Source organism: Varanus komodoensis, unplaced genomic scaffold (assembly GCF_004798865.1).
Source record: "Varanus komodoensis strain SLA01 unplaced genomic scaffold, ASM479886v1 scaffold3, whole genome shotgun sequence".
NCBI classification, from domain to species: domain Eukaryota; kingdom Metazoa; phylum Chordata; class Lepidosauria; order Squamata; family Varanidae; genus Varanus; species Varanus komodoensis.
In genome coordinates this window covers 62,024,098-62,046,764 of record NW_025335761.1, presented here as the reverse complement: position 1 = coordinate 62,046,764, position 22,667 = coordinate 62,024,098, and the positions used below count along the sequence as shown (strand labels likewise).

General features: G+C 45.7%; 1 protein-coding gene across 1 annotated transcript in view; it reads right to left on the bottom strand.

The window, feature by feature from the left end:
- Positions 1-22,667, bottom strand: part of TMEM260 (transmembrane protein 260) — a 76,737-nt gene that overhangs the window by 25,429 nt on the left and 28,641 nt on the right. The window contains exons 4-6 of the mRNA XM_044436258.1: positions 22,382-22,413; positions 21,462-21,613; positions 5,910-6,087 (exon numbers count right to left, since the gene is read on the bottom strand). Of these exons, the coding sequence (XP_044292193.1) occupies positions 5,910-6,087; positions 21,462-21,613; positions 22,382-22,413 (362 nt within the window). The remainder of the gene's footprint in view (positions 1-5,909; positions 6,088-21,461; positions 21,614-22,381; positions 22,414-22,667) is intronic.

Here is a 22,667-nt window from a genome sequence, read left to right as displayed (position 1 = left end):
AAACAAGAGTTAAAAACAAAAACAACACAACCTTAAAAAGCATCAGCATCAGCACGGAAAATAAAAAAGTTAAAAGCAGGCAGAAAAGAACCCTTAATCTAGTTATAACAGTAAGAGAGGACGTGCGTCTGTCTGTCAGGAGTAGAGCTCCAAGACTGTGAAATGCAGACTCCTGATACTTGGTGTGCAAACTACAGGGGTGCCAGGCGTTTGCACCTTGCAGTCATCTGGGTTTTAAAATGCATTGATCCATTTTAATTAATTTAAATATGTTCTTGTGTGGAGTACCACCTGCAGTCACTAGGTGGCAGACAACCTTAACCACCAGAGAGCTTTGCCATCAACAAAGCTTGCAGGTGGTGGGAAAATTTATACAGCTGCTCTCTCTTTCCTTCCAAGCGGCAGACCCACCAGGGAAACGGAAGAGACTTGCTCCTTCCTTGGGGGCCTAAGTGGTGCACCATGGAAGGGGTCACCTGCGTGTGGCTTCACTCCGACACGGCAGGCAGGTGGTGTCCAAGTCTGGCAGCTGCGCATCTTTGCTTCGAGGGAGCAGCTTATCAAGCAGCAGGATATGCCAACCCACGTAGGACTGGTCTAGAAATCATATAATCCAAATTGAAAAGTGGCTTCACAAGGCTTAACGTGCCCAAGAGTTTCCTAATGACTAGGCCTGGATTCTTAGGAGGGGGTGCCCCATAAAATAAAGGGTCCCACCTCGTGTCTGGGAAGCGTGGAGATCGCCCTGTGTACACTGAGCATTTCTGAAAAGGGGAGAGAAGGACTTTATCAGATTCACCTTGTATCTGTTCTCAGCTTGGGGAGAGGAACTCATGCCTCGGTCACCCAAGCACCTCCTAAAACCAGTCCGGTGATGAGAAGGAAGCTTTTCTCAGCTCGATGGGCCATGGCAGGGCAGCGCTGGCTTGGCCCTGCTCCAGGCACAGAATGCGCAGAGAGAGCCTGGCTCGGCCTGGGCCCCCCTCTGGCGACAGGTCAAAGGAGAGCACGTGTCCCCCAGGAAGCCTTGCAGGATAAGGCTGAGTCCAACCTCTGACTTACAACCTGAACAATCTTCTGTGCAACTCAAGTGGGGAGAGAACCCAGCAGGCGGAGGGGCTTTTAAAGGGGTCACACACCCCAATGTAGAGTCTCCTCTCCTCTCCTGTATTTAAGACAACATATTGGCCTACCCTGGAAATGTCTCTAATGCCGGGACCACTTTCCTGCTAAAGCTCATCCCAAACTGAGTTCCTGGATTAACCCTGAAACCAGGGCTTTCAGCTGGCCTGGGATGTAGCGCAGCTGAGACCTTACTGCAGACCACCTCCACTGCCTGACTTTAGGTGGACTGGACTTTTCTCGAAGCACGGATCACAGAGGCCCCGTATGGGACCATCGTGGCTGCGCTCACTCTCTTGTTCGGACTTACGAATCATAACTTCAAGCCCCTCGCTTGCCCTGAAGCTGATACAAGAGGTCAAGGTTAGGTTAGGCTTAGGCTTATACGAGAAAACTCAACTAGAAACTTCCTCTGTTTTTGCCCAAAATTGCTTTGTTGCCCAGCCTTTCTGTGAAGCGTGGACTTTTGCCTGTTTGAATCCTACACCTTGAGTTAGCAAGTCTGTACAAGGGACCTCACCTTTCCCTGCCTGGTATACTTCTTCCTTGTCTGGACTTACTGTGGATCTTGGACCCTGGTTTGTATTCCATTGCCTGGACTTGTTGTGAGCTATTGTTTGCCTGGAATCACATACCTTCATCTTGGATTATCCAGAAGGTCCCTGTGCCTGGATTGCTAGGACCCCTGAAATGCTGATCGCTGTATCTTGATCTGCTATAATAAAGAGCTTCACTGAGATCTTTGTTCATCCAGCCTTTATCTAGGTGGACACTACGATCAAGTCCCGGGGCCTTCCTCCAATGGCCACTTCCAAGGGAGGCTTGGCTGGTGGCAACAAGAAGAGCCTTTTCAGGGGCAGACCCCCGGTTATGGAACAAGATCCCCACTCAGGCCCACCTGGTGCCAATTTTACTACCTTTTTGGTGCCAGGTAAATTCTGTCCTTTACTGCAGGACATTTAATTAGGGACTGGGGCCTTGTTAAATGCTTGGAGTCTTCTCAAATTATAATATTAATGTTGTTTTAAATTTGGTTTTAAATTTTGTACTAGTAATTTTTATAATGTTTTAATATGTTTTAATGGTTTACTTTATATTGTTCTTCAAATATACTATTGTGAACAACCCAGAGAGCTTTGGCTGTTGGGCAGTTTAGAAATGAAATGAAATGAAATGAAATGAAATGAAATGAAATGAAATGAAATGGTGGGTTTCCAAGGGGTTACTTAAAAGCCAGGCTCTGACAGTGGGCAGCATTTGGACTTCCATTTTTCCCACACATATTCCTTTGATCCTTCCTTTGATGAGAGCTTCAGATATACCAATAACTCCCTAATTAACCATGGCTTTCTGTTGCATCTAAAGCAACAGAAACTATGCTTACCAGTTTTAAGACAAGCCAGGATACCAAGCCAAGGTCTGAATCTGATTTAAAGTCCTGCCTTGTTCTGAACTGCAGCCTCTTCAGACTTCTTCACCGTACTCCCAAGTTCAAGGAACTCACAACCACCACCACCATTTCCATTCTTTTAACACAGATTAAAGACCTTTTCATTCTCATAAGATGCATAGTATCATCAGCAATCTAGTATGTCTGCTCTGGTTCTTCTGCCTTTAAAAATATTTGTTTGTTGACTAAATCTATACCCCACCCCTTTTTTTCTCATACAAGAAATCCAAGCTGGTTTAATCCCAACTTCAGTCTATCTGGATTTTATTGCCTTCATCTGGGGCCAACCTCTGACTGCCAACTCTAAGTTCCAGAAAGAGGCAACAAGGAGCGAGGCCTGCTCGGTGGTGGCCCAGCAATTCTGGACTGATCTTTCCACGGAGGCCGCCTGCTGCCAACACTGTTCTCTTTTTGGCATCATGATGAATTTGCCCTCTATTCTCAGGCATTTAATGGTACATGATGGATTACGTCAGCAGTTTTAATCAGGTCTAGTTTTACTGTATTTATTGAAATTATTTTAGATGTTTAACTATTTTAAATGTTGCATACTGAATTGTTATACTGTGCTTTATTCTATCTGCACTGTGACTATATTTCTTTTTATTATACTTCAAGCAACTGTGAACTGGACAGACAGCTTAATGTATTGGACAGTCTAACAGTAATGGTAACCACATGATCCTCTTCCTCTCCTCCATTACATCCTCACAACAACCCTGTGAGGTAGATTAGACTGAGAGTCAGTGACTGGATCAAATTCCCCCACTAAGGTCCACGGCCAAGTGGGCACTAGAACCGGGATCTCCCATCCTAGCCCAGCACTCACCGCTACACCACGCTGCCTGTACAGTAGCTCAACAGTGGGTGTTTCTATTCCATAAAACAGATGTATTGCTTTTAACATTTTCCGATTTCACTGGATTTTTATTTTAACATAAACAGTTTTGATGGTCTTGGCAGTAAAGAGGGATGCATGACCAACCAGGAGCACAATCGTACGTGGGAACAAGCCTTGCTGGACACAGTGGGATCTAACTGCCCAAGGTGAACGTGCGTCTCCTTAGACAGCAGGCAGGTGTGGGGCCGCACTGGAAACTAAAGCTTGTCTAGGAATCTGTTGTTTCCAAAAAGGATACTTCAATTGGTTCAAAATAGAGCTGCCAGGTTGCTGACGGGGACGGGGCAGCTTCGCTGGCTTCCCATTGAAGTCCGGGCCCAATTCAAGGTGTTGGTGATGACCTATAAAGCCCTAAACGGCTTGGGTCCTGGCTACCTGAACGAGCGCTTACGTCCGTATATGCCCGACCACCCTTTGAGATCTGCGGGAGAGTCCCTTCTCCGGGAACCCTCCATGAAAGAAATTAGGAGGGTGAGTACTCGGAGGAGGGCTTTCTCTGCGGTGGCACCCAATCTATGGAATGCGCTCCCCAGAGAGGTCCGCCTGGCGCCGTCGTTATTTGTTTTTCGGCGCCAGGTGAAGACCTTTTTTATTTAAACGTCATTTTAATTGTTAACAATATTTACTTATTTATCTGGCCAGGGCTACTTCTTTTCTTTTCTTTTATAACTTCTCTTTTATAACTTCTTTTATATCATTTATATTTTTATTTATATTATTAATTTTAATTTTATATTGATATTTTTATATTGTATTATATTTTATTGTGTTGCAATAATAATAATAATAAAGGAAGGTTCCTTCAGAACCATGCCCTGTCTGAACCCTGAGGTCAGGGCCTGCCCCGTGTTGCAGGGCCTTCAGTGTCATGGCACCGAACTTCGGAATTTTGTTTGGTGCCCGCTCTCGTGTCATTTTTGGCCCCAGACTAATTCACATGCCTCTTTTTTATAAACCCCCGTACAATGTTTTGACGCTGCTTGGTGTTATGTTTTGAATTCCGCTGACTACTTTTGTTCAGCTCTTTTACACTGGGACTCTTTCATCTTTTTGCTTTAATTTGCCCTGTTGCGATTTATTTTAACATATTTTAAGCTTCCCAGGGAATCCAATCAAAATGGAAGACTATAACTAAATCAAATAAACACAGGAGCCTTCTTCCAAGGGAGATTTGGCCTCAGGTGGGATGTGAGGGACGGCCGCGTGGGAAAGAAAATGCTGGGCTTCATTGGCCGCTTGCTCTGAGCGGCCAATGAAGGGGCTCACATTCAGCCCCCGCCAGAACGGACAAATCTGTCAAGAGCCACTTCTCTCCACTTCCCATTTTTCTCAATATTAAGTCTGGTTCATCCCAAATTTTGCAAAAAGATAGGTTTCAAAGTTCACACAAAAATTTCAAAGTTCACACAAAAATTTCAAAGTTCACACAAAAATCTGTGTGCATTTTCACTTAGCTTAGCGTACATATTATTTCAGCAAACAATTTTCTCCACATGATGCATTTCAGAATCTCCCCAAGCTCATTTCCCTTAGCATCCCCATCGGGTTTTTTACAATTTTCACGTATTGCTAAATTTGCTAAATGCAAATTTCAAAGGGTAGCTGAGTTTTGGTTTGCATAATGGTTTGAGAGGGGAAAATGAGGTTAAATGTACACTAAATTTCAAACAGGAGGAATTTCTCCATTGTCCCTCAGATCTGCTCAGCTGGGTCCATTCCTGCCATTTTGGAGAACAGCTACTGGAAAAAGCAATGCGAAAGAACAAAATGCCGAGGTAAACCCCTGGCAGTGGAAAACATCTGCATCTCCCTCTATAAAACACACAGAGAGAATTCCCTATTTTTAAAAGGTTGTACCTTAGTGTGTTTTTAATTTGTTTTCATCTCATATAATCACTAAGGCTGTGTTTATAAACAGGGCATTGTGCTAGCTGCCCTCAACACCGTTTTTTGGTGGGCTACAAATTAAATAAATAAAGGGCAGCATCTATGCATATTTTGATGGAATTCCCAGAATGCCCCATGCAGCCCCTTTTGCTGTCTAAGCAGTCATAAGATTGCATCTTAAATTAATTAATCCCCCTCCCTCGTTTTCTATCTAACAGTAAAAGGAGAAGGATGGGGGGGGCACGAGATCTTGCCTCCCTGTTCAATCCCTGCTTTTTCCAGTTGCCAACCGCAGGTGTTGGGAATGACCCGCTGCTACCTGGCACCCGAGAGAGCGACATCCAGCAAGCGAAGGTGACTCTGGGCCAGGCTGACAAACGGGCGACATGGACCAAGGCAGCGTTTCGCTCCCACTGGGAGAGACCCCAGGTTGGAGCGCACAGATGTCGGAAGCCGCCGCGCGTCATTTTTGCCAAGTCCGACAGAATCAGGTTAACGTGGGGTGGGGTGGGGGGACACGGCGCAGCGTCTTGATGCCGCATGGGGTACCTTTGATCTTTCCTGCGGGGTCGTCGCCTGCTCGTAGTGCACGGAGAGAGCCATCAGCAGCCCCACAAACAGACTGTTCAGGCTGAACACCTCCGCCGTGATGGACCACTGCCATGTGAGGCGAGAAAACCCAAACAGCCCCACAGCACAGATTCCTGCGGCGTGCGAGCCAGAGAGCCTGCGAACACAGATAACAAGGAAATGCATCTTCCCCGACAACGCTGCCCCCCCATTTAAAAAAGAAGACGACAGCGTGGCCGTCCTGCCCATTACCGCCCCCACCCCAAAACCCACAAACTATGCCACCAGCAAAAGGCACCTTCCTGATGGCTCCATGGGATAGTTTGTTTCAGCACGTTCTGCAAGTTTGCTTTTATTTTTAATTAAGCAGCCCTTAATTTGAACTTGAACGTCTGTTTTCGACAGCAAGGGTTCAACTGGAGTAAGCACGGAGAAATGAAAACAGATCACAATAAATAACCGGGGGAGAGGTGAACTCTGCACATGGGCAGAGGTGCTTTTGCGTCAGTTTCCAAGGATACCAGAGACAAGGTTCGGCAAGAAACATGTTGGGGGTGACCCAGGGCAGAACGGTGGCTGGCTGTTTTTGGTAAAAGACGGTCGACCGCAGGTGGTCCCGCTGCATCACAGCCACAACACGGGGGTGGAACGGGAAGAAAGCTCACAGCAGGGGTGGAGGGAGAGATTCGGTGGGAGCAAAGGTGACAGCCTTCTCCCCATGTGGCAAACGCCAGTCCCCCCCCCCCCGCAACAAAAGTCATGCCATTTGTTTTGGGACTTAGAAACATAGAAACAGAGCGAGTCAGAAGGGGTCTCCCGGGTCATCTAGTCTGACCCCCGGCCTCAACTTGGACCCCACTTCAGTCTTGTAATTGCATCGCAGTCTTGGAATTTACTTTTCACTTTTCTCTAGTTTTTGTTTGGTTCTTTGTCTTTAGTCCTAAGTGTTGTGTGAATGGACACACGTGTGTTGTGTGCTGTGTGAATGGACACACCTACCAAGGCAGCCATTTTGCAAAAGCACACATAACCCTTGCAAAATCCCAACGCTGCCCAGAACTCCAATATGTGGGAGACACCCTCCTCCCACAAGGGTGGGTTAACAAGAAGCAAAGTCATCAAATGCTAGCAAAGAACTTGGGGTCAGGTGGCCCACCTGTTCCATCCTGAATAATCCACCCCACCAAAGGCATCCTTTGGCTTGACAAAGGTTCAAACCATGTTGCTTCCAAAGACAGTTGAGGGATCCCAGCAAAATAGCATTCTAATGCTCCACGATGATCCATATGACTTTACGGGATTGAAGAAAAGGTGGCGATATTTGGGGGGTGAGAAGTATTCCGTTTCTTAACGTTCCTCAAGCACTTCTGGAAGGGGTTCAAGCAGTGGGAATGTTTCCATCCAAAAAGCGACCCGCCCCGAGCTGGAAGGGAGTTTGTGAGCTCATTTTGGGGTTCCTTTGGGAAGCACTAGCTCTCCCCTACCCAGCAGTGGGTCTGGGTCCGGTGGGCACGTGAGCCGAACAAGCGGGTGCCCAGCATCAGCATCTGGCGCCGCACGGAACATTCCTATGAAAAGCCAGGCAAGGGACGAGGGGAAGGCAAGTTCTGGGACATGTCCTGAAGGAGCTTTCCCGGCTGGGACCGGTGGGCGCAGGGCTGCAACACCCTAGCCCTGTGGCTGCATTGGCCTGGCATGGCAGCGGGGACTCCAGGCACCTGGGGAGGGGAGGGGAGGGGAGGGGAAGTGGGGAGGGGAGGGGAGGCCCATGCCTTCCCCCCCAGCTTCTCCAAAGTAGCATCATTCCAGGAGCACCAGCCCAGCACCAGTCTGTAGCCAGAACATGATCAGAAATGCTCCCAAAGGGTTTGGGCCCATTCAGCCCATGGAGCCGCAGTAAGAGTCCAGGAGAAAGCCGGCACGGGTTCGGTGAGTCCCACCCAGAGACTAGCAGAGACAGAGATGGGGAAGGAAGAGGGCAGGCTCTGAGAACCTAGCAGAGAAGTGGCTGTCCTTCAGAGCATCACGCAGGCTGAGGTGTCTCCCCAGGAGAGGCTTCCCTGATGGACCAGAATCCCCGGGCAGCTGCTATTCAGGAAGAGGACGGTCGCAGCCACATCTCTGCGATGCTGGGCCACATTTCCGTCGATGGCCCCGCTGGAAGACTTTGCCGGGAACGTTCTCTGCTTCACTGCCCCAAAGCTTCTCTGCTTGGGCATTCCTCACACTGACATGCCGTCCCAGGTGGACCTTTGTCTCTCGAACTTTGCATCATTAAGGACTTGCTTTGAAAAATACCATAGAAGGTGAATCCTTCTTTGCTGTGGTTGATGGATCCATAGTCTAGAGTTGCCGGATGGGTAGGACTCTTGCTCTCTCTTGGCCTTTCTATGCCTGGACGCATGTCGCATGGAGAGCCCAAATATCTGTTTGTACTCTGGACTTGAGTGTGGATTTGTTCTCACTCGTGGATTTGATAGGTGTGACACTTTGGTTCCCACAAGGATTTCAACCTCCACATATTTAGATTAGTTCAGGTCTTTCTGTGGAAAGCTTGCCTTGGAAAACTTACCCTGGGAATCATCCCTACCCTCTGTCCCACATTCTGCGTTGCCGAGAATACTACCCTCCCTCTACACAGCCATCGTTTTGTGGAATTATTTATACAGCCTATAGCCAATGTATGATTTCTAAAGAATGCAACCATTAAGCTTTTCCTGTGACATTTGCAACCATGAAAGAATCTTGCAGACAATGCCTGCGCCGTGCTAGAATCCCAGTCTGTGCGCGCCTGACGGATCGGGCCCATGATGCCAGGCAACAATTCGGGAAAGAAAAATGGTGGCTCTCACATTCAATAGTGGCCACCTTCTCTGGGCCCCAAATGACATTATTTAATTATTTGCATTTATTTGTTTAAAAATTTTCTATTCCCTGCATTACTAATAAAGTCTCTGGATGGCTTACAAGGAACAGAAAACCAAAACCAAAGCCATAACAACAGCACTCTGCATCTAAAATAGTAATAAAAACAAGGATAAAGCCAATTAATTTGTAAAATACTGGGAGAATAAAAAGGTCTTCACCTGACGCCGAAAAGAATGGAGCAACAGTGCCAGACAAACCTCCCCAGGGAGCATATTCCACAGTCGGGGTGCCACCGCTGAAAAGGCCCTTCTCCAGTAGCTACCCTCCTAATTTCCTTCATTATGTATTGGATGCATTGGCTTATTAAATTTCTATCCCAACCCTTTTCCTGCAAGGAAGCCCAGGTGTTTCCCATGGTTTCCCCCCATATTTTATCCTCACAACAACCCGTGGGGTGGGTTGAGAGTCAGGGACTGGCCCAGCTTCACCCAGTGAGTATCATATAGCCTTTATTTATATGTATTTATGATAACATTTCTATGCAGCACACAGAACTCAAGCCAGCTTCTCTGCCCCCAGACATGCAAATGAGGGGAGGGGTTTCAACTCTCTTCTATGCAGACTCTTCATTCTGAAGCTTTGTCCAAAAGTTTGAATTTGGGGGCACAGAATTTGAGAGGTCAGAGGGAAAAAAGCAACCAGATGCATTTTCCTCAACCAGGATGCACCCTGCTGCTCAGAGGAAGACAACCACCTGGTATAGCCAAAAACAATGAATTCAAACAAAACGAAGAAACAATTACCACTGCCCAGACAGTTGCTTTCCAAACCACAAAACAAAAAAGATGTGCTCTGAATTCCTCTCTAAAAGCAGAAAAATGAGCTATTCCAGAGCTTTGGGGCAGCCACCTGGAAGGTCCTGCATTTTATCATGGATGTTCTTACTTCTCTCAACATTGGGCCTTTCACTATGGCTTACAGAGAAAATCTCAATGCAGAGGGAGGACAGATAGAATGAAATTCCTTACAAGTCTCACACCATTAAGGACTGCCTATCAATACCACCATTTATTACACTTCTTTCTCATCTTTCAAGATACAAATCCTTCCAAACTGGCCAACAAGTAGCATTAAAGTCCATATAAGAATCACAACAAACATGGTTGACATAAAGCAGCTCCTAAGGAATTCCCATGGGGCTGTGGAGGGTCACAGCCCTGCAAGGGGGAGGGAAAAGCACTGTCACGGCAGGATCTGCGTGGCCCAGATGGATGGACAGATGGATGCATGGACTGAAGGACTTCCTGGATGCATGCCCAGCTTTCCACCAAAAAATGGCACTCGAACATTTGCCTGCCTGCCCCTCCCTCTCCCTCTCCCCTGAAATCCTATCCTTAAATGGTTTAATTATACTGGCATCCCAGCCTCCATCAAAGAATTTCAGGACAAGATACGCAGCCCCACAGAAACCCTTTGCGTCTTGCACCACTATCCAGCATATGCAGGGAGGGGCTTCCCAACACCCACGAGACAGGCTTGGCTCAGTGTGAGCAGACCAAGGTCATCCAGCGAACTTCGTAGCTGATTGGGGATTCAGCCTCAGATCCCTCAGCTTGACACCCTATGTCCATGGCCAGGGCCTTCCCAACATGGTGCGCCTGCAGGTGTTCTGGACAACAAGTCTCAGCCACCTTGAGCGTTGGGTCACCGGGCTGGAGAAGACCATGTGGTACCGTTGCTCTAACAAGCACTGCCAGCACATTCAACTGGCCCAGAAACTTCCCAATCATCATCGTAACATCATCATCATCATGTGTATGCCCTTGCTTGGTCCCTTCAGACTTTGGTCAGGCCATGGGGGCCAGCTGAAGTCCCACTGGGAGCTGCATCCAATCCATGAGCATCTCAAGATGCTCAGTACTGAATCCAACCACTGGGTTCATCCAGGTCAGTCCTGTCCATCCCAGCTCTCCCAAACTTGAGGAGCAGCATGGTAGATCTTGGAGAGCCCTTCCAAGTTGTGTGGAGCAGGGAAGAGAGAGACTGGTTCAACGGCAAGAACGCATCACCTGCTAAAGGCAGTGTAACACGTACCCTAGAAAATTAGGGCCAGGGAACACTCCAAAAGAGGAAGAGAAACGTCCCCGTCAGTCTGGTTCTTCATGCAGACTTGGAACCCCTCTTTCAGGAGAGCTTTAAGACAACAGGTGGAACCCTGAAAATTCAGATCTAATGTTGGAATTTAACGACCTTATGGTGTCATCTGACATGACAGCCAGGACTAAAGTCTCCTGCTTGCCCCATGTTAATTTTGCCGGGGCCAGCCCTGACACCCCCCCCCCACACACACACAATTCTCTTATCAGCAAGAATAACTCTGCCTATAAACCTATCTGCACTTCTACATCATATTTTATCATCCCCGTGTTTTGCTTAATTGACTTTGCTTGGGCCACAATCGAATGCCGAGGAAAATGCCACAGAAAATCAAGGGGTTTTCCATGTATTTTAACTCAGTGCCAGCCTGTGTGGGCCTTTCACCTGTTTGTAATTCCCTCCCTGCTGAAGTTCTACAACCTCAATACATGACCTGAAAATAGCTAACTGACCATGGACACGACCCAAAGAGTCTTCCTGGAGAAACGACATCAGAAAGAATGGGAATTTTGCATGGCTGCTTTTGCAAAGGTCTTGTTCCGTTCTGACTGATTACACACGACACCTTCCCGGTGCCCACATCTGGGGGCCAACCCAATTGGAAACCAGTGGCCTTGCGGAGCCTCCTCTTTTATACTGCCACCCGTGGAAACTTGCTAAGTTCAGCAGATTCAGAATGCTAAGTTGGCAATGCTGAACTTTCCTTTGCTTTGCTTTTTGGAGGATGCTCCAAGATGTATTCAGCAACGGCAGGACCGTCCAAAAGCATGTCACAGTGAAATCCATTTTATAACGGTTTCCTCTGCAAGTTAAGAGAAAACTATGTCACTGGAAGTTTCTTCAGATGGTGCAGCACTCTCACAGCCAGGAGGGTGATGCTCCGACCCAGTCAATTCTCCTGAGCCCTACATTTTCAATATATATATATATATAGAGAGAGAGAGAGAAATATTATATAAAACACACACTTTTTCATGGCTTCCAGTGGTGCCATTTAAGCAGGGGCTTGATGCCAGTGGTGGTACGACAGTGGGGTGAGGGAGAGGGGAGGGGGAGGAGAGAAAAGAGGGGGGAACTCGGCAGGAAACAGATTTAGCAATTTAAATGTTTTATAAGTTTTTTTTGTAATTGAGGAAACTTTTCATAATCTGACATTTGTTGGGGAAAAAAACACCCACTTATTAGAAATTATGCAGCGGAGTAGCTGTGGAAATATGAGCCCGCTGCACAATTATGAAGTCGGGCTGGGAAGTCCTTGCCTATTGTGCGACGTGGCATAAGCCCCGCAGAGGGGCCTATCAGCTCCGCGGCAGACAGAGGGCTGCACCATTCAAAGCAAGAGATACAAGCTGCAGGGCAAAAACCTGGCAGCTCCCTTCTGACCCCACAATCCCCTACTGGTGACAGATCCAAGCTCCGTGGCAAATTAGACCTTCTCACATTACAATTGCAGAAGACAGATTCCATTAGCGGTATCTGAAATTGAGTGGAGAGCAGCTCCGTTATCAGACCTGACTCATAAGCGGTGCTATTAATCAGAGCTATGATAGCATTTATATATTTCAAGCTATCTGCCGCGGCTGTGATATTCTGCTACAAAGGGTTGATGGGACTTAGGCAAGGGAACAAAAGAGCTTTCTGGGAAAAGCAGAGTAAATCAAGAAAGTCTATGACTTCCACACATTCTGAAGGGATTGCGGTTTACATAAATTTTCTCCCAATTGGAGATTGAGCTCTTCCTCATCTTACACATGGGATTTAGTTGTCACTCAATGGGAACAGCTGTGAAAAGGTGAAGCGGCCCACCGTTCAGAATACTGCCTCCGCTTTTAAAGCAATTAACCCATGGACAGGAGGCTACCTGGCAATATCAAGAGGATTAGACTAGGCAGTGCTTTATTAACATTTTCTTGAACTAATTCTAACTCTGACTAGCTGTCACAAAAGATTCTTCAGTCTTTTTTTTTAATTTTTAAGGATGGAAGGGGGGGGGGGTCCCCTGGCCTGCTTTTTTCTCTCCACCCCCTGCCAACCTTCCCAATTCCAAAATGGAGCACAGATCCTTGAGCTGAAAATGTGTCTGCTTTTTAAGCAAATTACGAAAAACTGTAAAAGCTTCCAGAAAGTCGGATTCAAGGCAACTTTGCTGCAAGTGAACCCAATCCATACGGGGGGGGGAGGGGGAGAGAGAGAACGGGAGATCAATTAGCCAAGGGGTCATGGTTGATAGTCTCCTAAAAGGGAAATGAATACGAGAGCTTTCTATAGTCTTTTATTCCACACCTCCACTTCGTTAAAACTTAGAATCTACTTGTTACTTGGGCATTAGCGGCTTCTGAAATCATAAAGAGCCTTGTGGAACACCAGACAAAAAGCCAATGGTTTAGAATAAATCTCTAATCTGGACAAAATGTACCCAAATATACCTTAAATCAGAAGATTCTCCTCTCTTTCCAAGCGCTGCGTTTTAATTTTCAGCTCTTGGCTGAATAGGATAATGGACAAAGATACACAGTTTGACGAACATCAAGCTTCAAGGGATTCTGCTTGCTCCAGATTGGTCCATGAAAGCACAGAGGCACTCGATTAGCTGGGAAAACTGATAAATTAATTTGTCTGGCAGGGTGGAAGTAGGGATGGGGACAGGGAATCTGTACAGAGTCCTCATCGAAGTCTTATCATGGCGAGCCTATCGCAGAGCCATGCATGGCCATATGGGGAAAGAGTCCAGCTGCTGAAAATCCCAGCAAAAAGCCCTATATAAATGAGCCACAAGTTCATACAGAACAAGAAGTGTATGTACAGCGGAGGAATCCCCACAACTAAAGTGGAAGTCAGCTCATGCCATTAAACTTGGAAACTGGACATCTGGAAGTGAAACACAATATAAATGCAAACACACAACGAGAGCTAACCTTTCGTTTCACCAGTCAAATTTTGCAGAGGCAGCTGCGTGAAAACCAAATTTACCTTATAATTTCTACAGTTCCAGCTTAACTTTGAAGAACTGAGTTTCCCTTCCCTTCCACACTGCTCTCCCACCCCAAAATATTTAAGATTCTTTTTGCTTTAGCAAAGATGGTAATGCTGCTCTGAGACTTCAGCTGTGGGTACGAACAGATAGGAGAATCAATTTCGCTTCTCAGCTGCCCCCGTGAATCCCTGCTTTTGTTTTAAATGAGCAGAGTATTATGGCTTTGCTTCAAGAAAACTTCCATCCTTCTTTTCCTCCTCCCAAGAATGAAAACTAAAAATCGGGCCAAAAAAGGCAAGCTTTCCTAAATGTTTTCCCCCACTGTGTTTCATCAGCATAATATTTAAATGCCAGTTCAAGGCAAACTGAAGAGAATTTATAATCGTCCCCCCCACCAGCCCCTGCAAGCAAAATGTTATGTTTGCTTTTAATTCGTGTCTTCTCCAATGGTGTTACAAACAAACACAGAAGATTTTTCTGCAGCCTAAACCTAGGTGGAATTAATGCTAGTGGTTCAGTTTGGGAATGTGAGTTCATGAGGGTGTCTCTTAAAAGACACCAAGTATTCCACCGTCATTGCAAAAACTTGCAAAAATACATATACGAACAATTACGGCCAAATTAGAGCAAAGTGATAAGCCTTCCTTTCCCCCCCTAAATGGGCTACAATGCATGTTTCCCACTGGCCAAAGGATATCACTAACTGCCCCATAGTTTTATCCGTTCTTGACAGAATGCTTTGAAAATCTTCTCCTGGGCAAAAATATTAAAATATCCTTTTCGGCAGAAAGAGAACCCAAGTTGCATGCATTTCATATGCATCTATTCTGATTTGATTTCTAAAGTACTGAAATGCCACATGCAAAATAATTTAAAACATGTATTCCCTATACACACACCATCTCAGAAGAAAATAACCAACACGTCCATGCAAACAAATTCTATATGAACAGCAACCAGAACATTTCAAGAGAGCAAAGGACAATACGTAAGGGACTTTTAAAGCAAGCAGTAATTCAACTGACATCAAACACGCTCCTACGGAAACCGAAGGGATAAAAATTACGGAAGGAAATAAAAGTGTCTTTTGAAAAATACCTATTGCAGGCAGCCGATGCCGATTAAAATGGGGAGTTGTTGTTTTTAAAACATACACATCAAAAAGGAGGAGGGGGGAAAAACCTAACTACCTGGCAGAATTCAAAACCTGATTAGAAGAACAAAGTGTCAGAATACAGTTAACACTAATCCGGCATGTAGAACAATGTCCTCTTAAGTGGGAATGAATGAAACTATTGTAAGAATCAAAAGCCTTCTCCAATTAAACATTAAAATGGAACTTATCTTGACCTGCAAATGAACATAAAACTTGAGAGATGTCTCAAAACAGACGCCAGACAAAAGAACAAAATCTATTAAAAGAACTGATTTACATAGCGTATAAACAGAGGAAACTGCGGGGGCAGGCCAGGGGGAGAACGGTGGGCTGGTTTTAAGGCAGAAACGAGGCAAAACAAAACCCACCACCCACAACTCAAGCTGCGATTCTTTACTGTATTCCAACTGTCAGAGCAGGAAACCCAGCCGGCCGGTGGACTGATGTACGTGGAAGAAAAGGGTTTGGAGAGGTTAAGTTCAGGTCACGCGATAAATGAAATTGTGACAACCGCAACTGACAGTGCATAATGTCTTCTTCCACCGAATCAATAGGCCGCTCTTGGCTCCCAATTACCATAGAGATGCTCTGCCCCTTTCTGAAGGGTGTTTATTGTTTGACGAGAACGTAGGTTTGCCACTTGAACTGCCTCGTTCCCGAAGGACGCAGGCTTCATTTGTTATTCGTCGCCTTAAAAACCGTCGATGGAGTTGGAGTATTAGCAAGACATCCACAAGGGCCTGTTGGAAGATGGACGGGCCGTTCTTTCCTGACCCCGCCAGCCGAAAAACGGTCCCCAAAGTCTTTAAAAGGTCACCCTGTCCGATGTATGGGGCTGATATGATTGGAGAATAGCTTTCGAAGATCTAGGACCCTACAAGTCTGCTACCCCACAACAGCTTCACTCAACAATCCCAGTGCCCTTCAAAAGAGAGAGGGAGAAGGCATCTCTTCAGACATGTTTCTAGAATAAGTATGGCTGTCCCAAAGGACATGCCTACCGGATGTCTTTTAGATTATTTTTAAAAGAGGTTATAGAAGCAAGGGTGGAGATCTGACTGTCTCATCTGAAAACATGCAAGCTACTTTTACGAATCAGTGATGCTCACGCAAGGGCCACTTCGGCCACCTGGCCTCCATGCCGCTGCACCAGCACAACGCCACATCAACACAGGGTACACCTCGCCCAGTTAGAATCAGAAATGCCTCCCCGGATATTTAGCGTTCGAGGGTCAGGACTGAGCCTTCCCCTCTCTGATGCAACACAAGGCCTTTGACTATAAAAAGCTTCCCTTCCCAAATGGCAAAACTCTAAAGAAAGCCCATCGGTTCCAGTGAGGTTGCGACAAAGCCTGTGACATAAACGACACAGGTTTGCCGGCATGAAATCTGAGGGTTTGTCTGTTTGGTTTTTTTAAACAATTAAACATGGCCATAAGATGTTTAACATGGTCTCCCCCAGTCATCCTTTCCTGCAATATAGTGCGAAGGATCCCGTTTTTGGTGTTTCTGAAATTAAATGTTAAAGTCCTTTTAAAAAGAACCCTTCTGAGCTGACAAGTCATTGTCGCTTTATTTTTAATTTACCTGTTTATCCCCCCAACCCTACAAAGAACAATAAAAAACCCCTTTGTAATTCCTTTGTAAGATGAGTGCCCATGGTGTTAGAATGAAGGGAAGATGAGGCCAGTACTTTACAAAGAAGAGTATTACAAGGGATGCATTAAAGATTAATTTAAAATAAAATGTATACAACGGGGATTTTTCCCTACCACCACCACTAATGGAACTTATTTATTCTTCTCTGACATTATGCTCGATGCTGTTCCTAGCCGATATGACAAAAGCAGTCTTGCCTTGAGAGTTTATGCTTTAAATATTTCCCCTCAAAAGCTTTGGGCCTTTTTATGATTATTATTATTATTAACCCTATTTCTTTAACGACGCTGAAAATTAGTTAAGGATGAATTATCTGATAGGGAAAGTCCCTATTCATTCCACGGGAGAGAGGTGCATTTAATGTGCTCCCTCTAGGCACACAGTATGTAAAATGTTTGTCATAGCCTAGGAGCGAGGATCGTCCACCAAGAGCTATCCCCGTTCAGACTCCGCATTTTCCCAACGCAGCTTAAAGGAGAGCAGACAGGTCTGGATTACAAATCAGGCTGAGCAAGAATGCCAATTCTTAATTTGCTAAAAGACGCAGAAGTGGAAGAGGGGGCTCAGAAGCTAATCGATGTCTCCCTTTCCGCAGCGTTGTTTACAGGTTTTGACACCCTGCGGGGTCCAGGCCGATCTCCGGCACAGCTGATTTCTTTAAACCCTTACCTGTTAATTCAGGTGCCAAGTTCGTCTTACAACATCTGCTCACAGGAAGCGGCACTGTTTTATCTTTTAAGAGACAGTTCTGAAAGAGCTATCAGAACAACCGACATAGCCCAGCAGTGTGGGTATTTTGACTTGGGTGACTTGGGTCCAATGTTTTATTCAGTCATGAACACTTTTACTGAGTGGCCTTTGGCAACTTGGTATCTGTCAGGCTCAGTTCTCCATCCATAAAATAGGATTATTAATGACCCAACTTGCTAGGGCTATATTTTTTTTTTTTTTTGCAAAAATGAATGAAATAAGGATTGTCAAAGCACTCCTGAGCATTAAAAGCAATATAGAAACAATTTATGAAGATTAAAGGTGTAATGTTATGAATGCTTAGACAGAAAAAGCCCACAACTCCCAGTATTCCCACAGCCAGCTGGGAGTTGTAGGACAGGATTGCAGGCTAACAGGATTTCTAAATAGGAACAATTATCTCTGAAAGTGTGCCCAAGAGGTTGGTGCCATTCCTTAAGAAAGACCAACATGCTACCCAAGAGAAAGCATTTCGCCGGCATTATCAAGTTGTAAAAACAAAGGTTGACTTACTGCGCGACCTTCAAAATAGCTCCAGTGTGGTAATACCCTTCACATTTTATGTTGGCCAGAAAAATAATTGGCTCACCCATTAAAAGCAAGACAATTAGATGGACTGGAAAATATCTGTACCAACTCAAGTGCACCAGCTCTAGAAAATTATTTTGTCAGAAGACTCTTGATTACAGGGCGAAACATGCCGGCCTTGCTAGAGACAACCCCAATGGTCTCACTACAGCAGGGTGTTACCCCCCACCCCAAGTCTTGAAATAACCCCTTTAAAATGTGTGCACATCCACACACAGCCGCTGGGTCCAGGCAACATGGCAAGCCATGGTGGGTATTTTTGGTCATGTCATCTGAACCCAGAAATGCTACTTCACCAAGGAAAGTTTCATGATAAGAAGCAATAGCTTGTTCAGTGGTTTCTCCCGACCATGACGGCTTGTTGTACTGTCTGAACGCAAGATCATGGTTTCCACAGTCCTGGCATGAAACTACCACAGAGTCCCCTGGAAAGAGTGGCAACCACAGCTCCAGCCACCCAGCCTCCACATGCGGACCAATGAGGAAGAGGTAGGTGACATCGTCTGGGAGTGATGCACCTTGGGATTGCATTTCAGGCACAATGGCTGTTGGGAGACAAGGGGGACTTGGTGGGGAGGATGGAAACTGCGATAAAGTAGAAACAACTACAGGCAGATCAAGGCAAAAACCCCCAAAGCATGGTGACCATGCAGGGTGACTTGCTATGTTCTGGGAATGCAGCCATCTTTCTCATTGGTACCCAGGAGGCATGGGAATCACTTCATTTGTGGTTCAACCCCTCCATGTTTAGGATGCGCGTGTCCATCCCAGAACCGTGTGGGTGGGACCATCTGTGCGGGATGCCAACCGAGACGAGGGCAACAGTCAAGCAGGGCAAAATAGTATGAACCGCCCTAGCTGTGTTGGCCCAGTACCCCAGCTGCAAGCCAAGAAACCCACCGACCAAATTTTGCCTCAAGCCACGTGCCTCTAGCAAGCCACGCACCTTCAACCGCGCTCTCCCATCTGCCCCAGCGGGGAGGAAGCACTACCTTGCCTTCCCGGGTTGTCATGAGAACTGCTTACTGGACACCGTGCATGGAGTTCTCTGAACACTATAATGCTCTCTACCATTAGTACCCCCATGGTTTCGGTATGGGCTGTTGCGCATGCACATGGACCAGGCCCCTCCCAGCCATATGCGCAACCCACATCGCTGCCCTGCACCTGCACACACCTACGCATCAGCACACGCGCTGCAGGTTGAAACATCTGCAGTGATGCTAATGGTGCAGCAAGCTCCCCCAAAGGCTGCCTGTTTTCTCATTTTAGAAGCCTGCGCGGCAGATAGGAAAGTGGAACGCGGCACATTTCAGTACAAGCCAATATGCTCACAAATCTACCAGAAGGCAGAGAGTGACTTGCAACCCGTGTCTTCCTGCCGATGCAGGAAATTTCCTGGAAAAATCTAATTCTGTTTCAGCCTAGTTCAGTCAGTGACTGTACTGAATACAGGTAGAAAATGCAGAGCAGAACCCACCAGGAAGCAGTTGGCTCCTTTTGTAACACTCACAATTAAAAGTTAGGCCAGTACAGTTGACGCTCGTATTGTTCCTTTTTTTAAAGCCATCTGCGTGTTTCTATAATGACAAACTTTGTTAGTTCTGGTTAGATAAATCTGATTAGTGATGTGCATTAATGAGACACAACCATGAGAATGGTCCTTTGAAAGAAATTAGTTGGGGCTCTGTTATGACGTGCGTGTTTTTTGTGGTCTTGCTTTTCTTCTTAACTCTTATGAAGAGTCCAAGGTCAAATGTAAAATTCAAATGATATAAATCATAAGCAGATGAATCAATTAACAGTCTGCAGCCAGCACAAGGGGAAAATTGACGATGTTGTAGCCCAGTGGGTACTGGTCAGTTCACGTTGTTACTAACTTTTAAGTAGGTCTGCAATATTAAACCAAAAAAGGGAAGGCTTTTTCACAGATGGTGAAGATATTTCCCATGTCCCTATTTTTATAATATATGACCATTTCATAAAATGCATCAAGGCTGATTTAAACTGGTTACAAAGGATATGAATTCTTTTAGAAAACAGTTTATAAATATACATTTATATGTATATACTTTATATTTATATACATTCTTGACTTTTTCCATCCAAGGATACTTTGAAGAATATACAACAGCTTGGATAATGGAGTAGGAGGGATAAAAGAAAAGGAAAATAAGAGGGAAACAGACTGGAAATTGGGAGGAAAAAACCTCACGCACAGAAGGAGAGAGAGGCAAGATTTAACCGACAGATCAGCTGAATATTGCTAAAATAGTTTGCCATGGCCCTGTGAAATCAGGTGCTGGATTGGGACAGCTGGTACAGAATATTGAGAAGCAAGGGGGAAAGCCCACACTTTGCAGAAGTACTAAAATATTAAGGGAAAAACACCTTAAGAGGGCACAAAATAACCTGGACTGTGTGTGTTCAGGGGCCACAGATTGAGGAATGCTGGGGAGCAGGGAATGGGCTGTCCTGGAAAAGGGAACACGGGCGTATTCCACAGCACAAATTTTGTCACGTTCGCTGCAGAACAGTGAAATGTGTGAATCCTGGACTTCCTTCTTAACTGCCAGCACATCCAATGGGCATTTTGATGTGCTGTCTTTTAACGGCGGAGGGAGGGAGGCAGAGTGGGTTCCCATTCATACCAGAGTAGGACCTGCGGAGGAAGATGCATGAGGAGCGAAGGCTGTTGTGAGAACCTGCAGCGTTGTCCTGAGTGCAGGTGCACCCAAGGCCTGTCCCAACATAGCCAGGTAACGAACGGATCTTCTCCACGCACACGCCCCGCAGGCTCATGCGATGGGGCGGCATGTAAGTTGTTTAAATAAATAAATAAATTTTATAGCGGACTAAGCCACGGGGCCAGCAGGGCAGGGCAAACGGCGCCGTCTCTGCAGGACATTTTACTAAGCCAGCTGATACTTTCCCAGACGGGCCACTTCTGGCAGCATGTCCCAGGCCGACAACTCCAGTGCAGGAACACAGTGATGTGAAGGGATGCTTTGGAGGCCCACCGCCCTTCCATACCTGGTTTGCTCTGGGCTCCCAAGAGCAGCTTGGGCTAACACAAGAGATTCCTGCTGTGCAGCATCTGCCTTTGACTTTCCATCAAAAGCAAAATGGATGTCACAAGCCGCTTTTGCCACTTCCCCTCGTTCTGCCACGGCAGGAAAAGGGGGTCCAGCGCCCCTCTCTGGACTCGCAGAAGTAGCTTTGCGCCCTTTTGCTTTGAACGCATATTCATTTGGCTGAGCCTGCAAGCACAAATGCTAGGACTCTGCATTTTCCGGGCAGCACAGAGCGTTACAAAGGCGCTTGTTCTACAATGCCGGTATCTAAGCAGCACTGGGGAGACTCCGCAGCCTTCCCTTACCTGACGACGGTGTAAAACAGAAAGGACGCTGCAGCTGCTCCCAAGATGGCACAGAGCACATTGACTCGGTAGGCAACGGACCCAAAAGGAAACAGCTCAATGGCCAGTTTAGCCAGAAGAGTGAATAAGGGATAACCAGGAGGATGAGCCACCTACAAATAAACAAGACAAGGCATTTGCATTAAGATGTCACAATGGCTGTCTAATTGAGAAATAACTCCTTTATTAGCTTAGTAATAAACACTCAGGTTGGAGCACAGCCCCTAGAAAAGCGGTTTTTCTTTCACCCGTTTTCAGAAGTGCCAATTTTAAACTTAGCAAGATATTTGCCTGAGTGGTTTTGACTGCATGCATTACGGCTAAGAATGCACCACTCAGAAAAGCAATGACACTCATCACAGTTGCCCTTTAAACAGCTTGAAATTTGGGTTCATAGTATATTAGGGTCATTCAAAAGACTGGGTTTCCTTTTTTCCCTTAATTACAAAAGCAAGAGAGTGAGAAAAGATTCTGAACTATTTTATTGGTTAGCAAGTTGAAAGACCACACTGCTATCGGATTACCACCGCGATGACAGTCCTTAAGGTCTCGCCTAAAGGGGATCATACGCCATAATAAAGTTTATTAAATAATAAAACTTATTAAAATTGTTAACCCGATTTATTTTATTCTCCCCAGCTTATACAAAATTTGGGTTGATAATAAGCCAGCTACTGTACATACAGTAAAGCCCTTGCTTTATAATTTAGTTTAATTGGATTTAAAACTTGGAGTAAATTGTCGCATGCTGTACTTATAAGTTAGCAAAAACTGTGGTTTGAAAATAAATTAATCTACTTTAACACCATGCTTAATTAAACTTCCTTAATTCCTAAAACTGTTAATGAGAGCATTGATTAAACAATAAAACTAATACTTACTCCAAGCTCATGGGCGGCTGTGATCAGCTCCCCTGTGAAAAAATAATGTAAAACCAATAATTACTATTAGCAAAAGACACTCCTCCCAAGTTTTCAAAATCCAAACCCTTTTGCGTTGGGGGGTTTTGCATTAATTTGACTGGATAAAAGTATAAATCTGTGGAGATTTAACAGCATGAAATTTTCCAAGAATATTTTCTTTCCCTTCTGACGTTGTTGCACAACATATCTTTTGTCATGTTTTCTTGACATTTCTACTGACAGATAAGCAAAGGTGGGCTGTGCA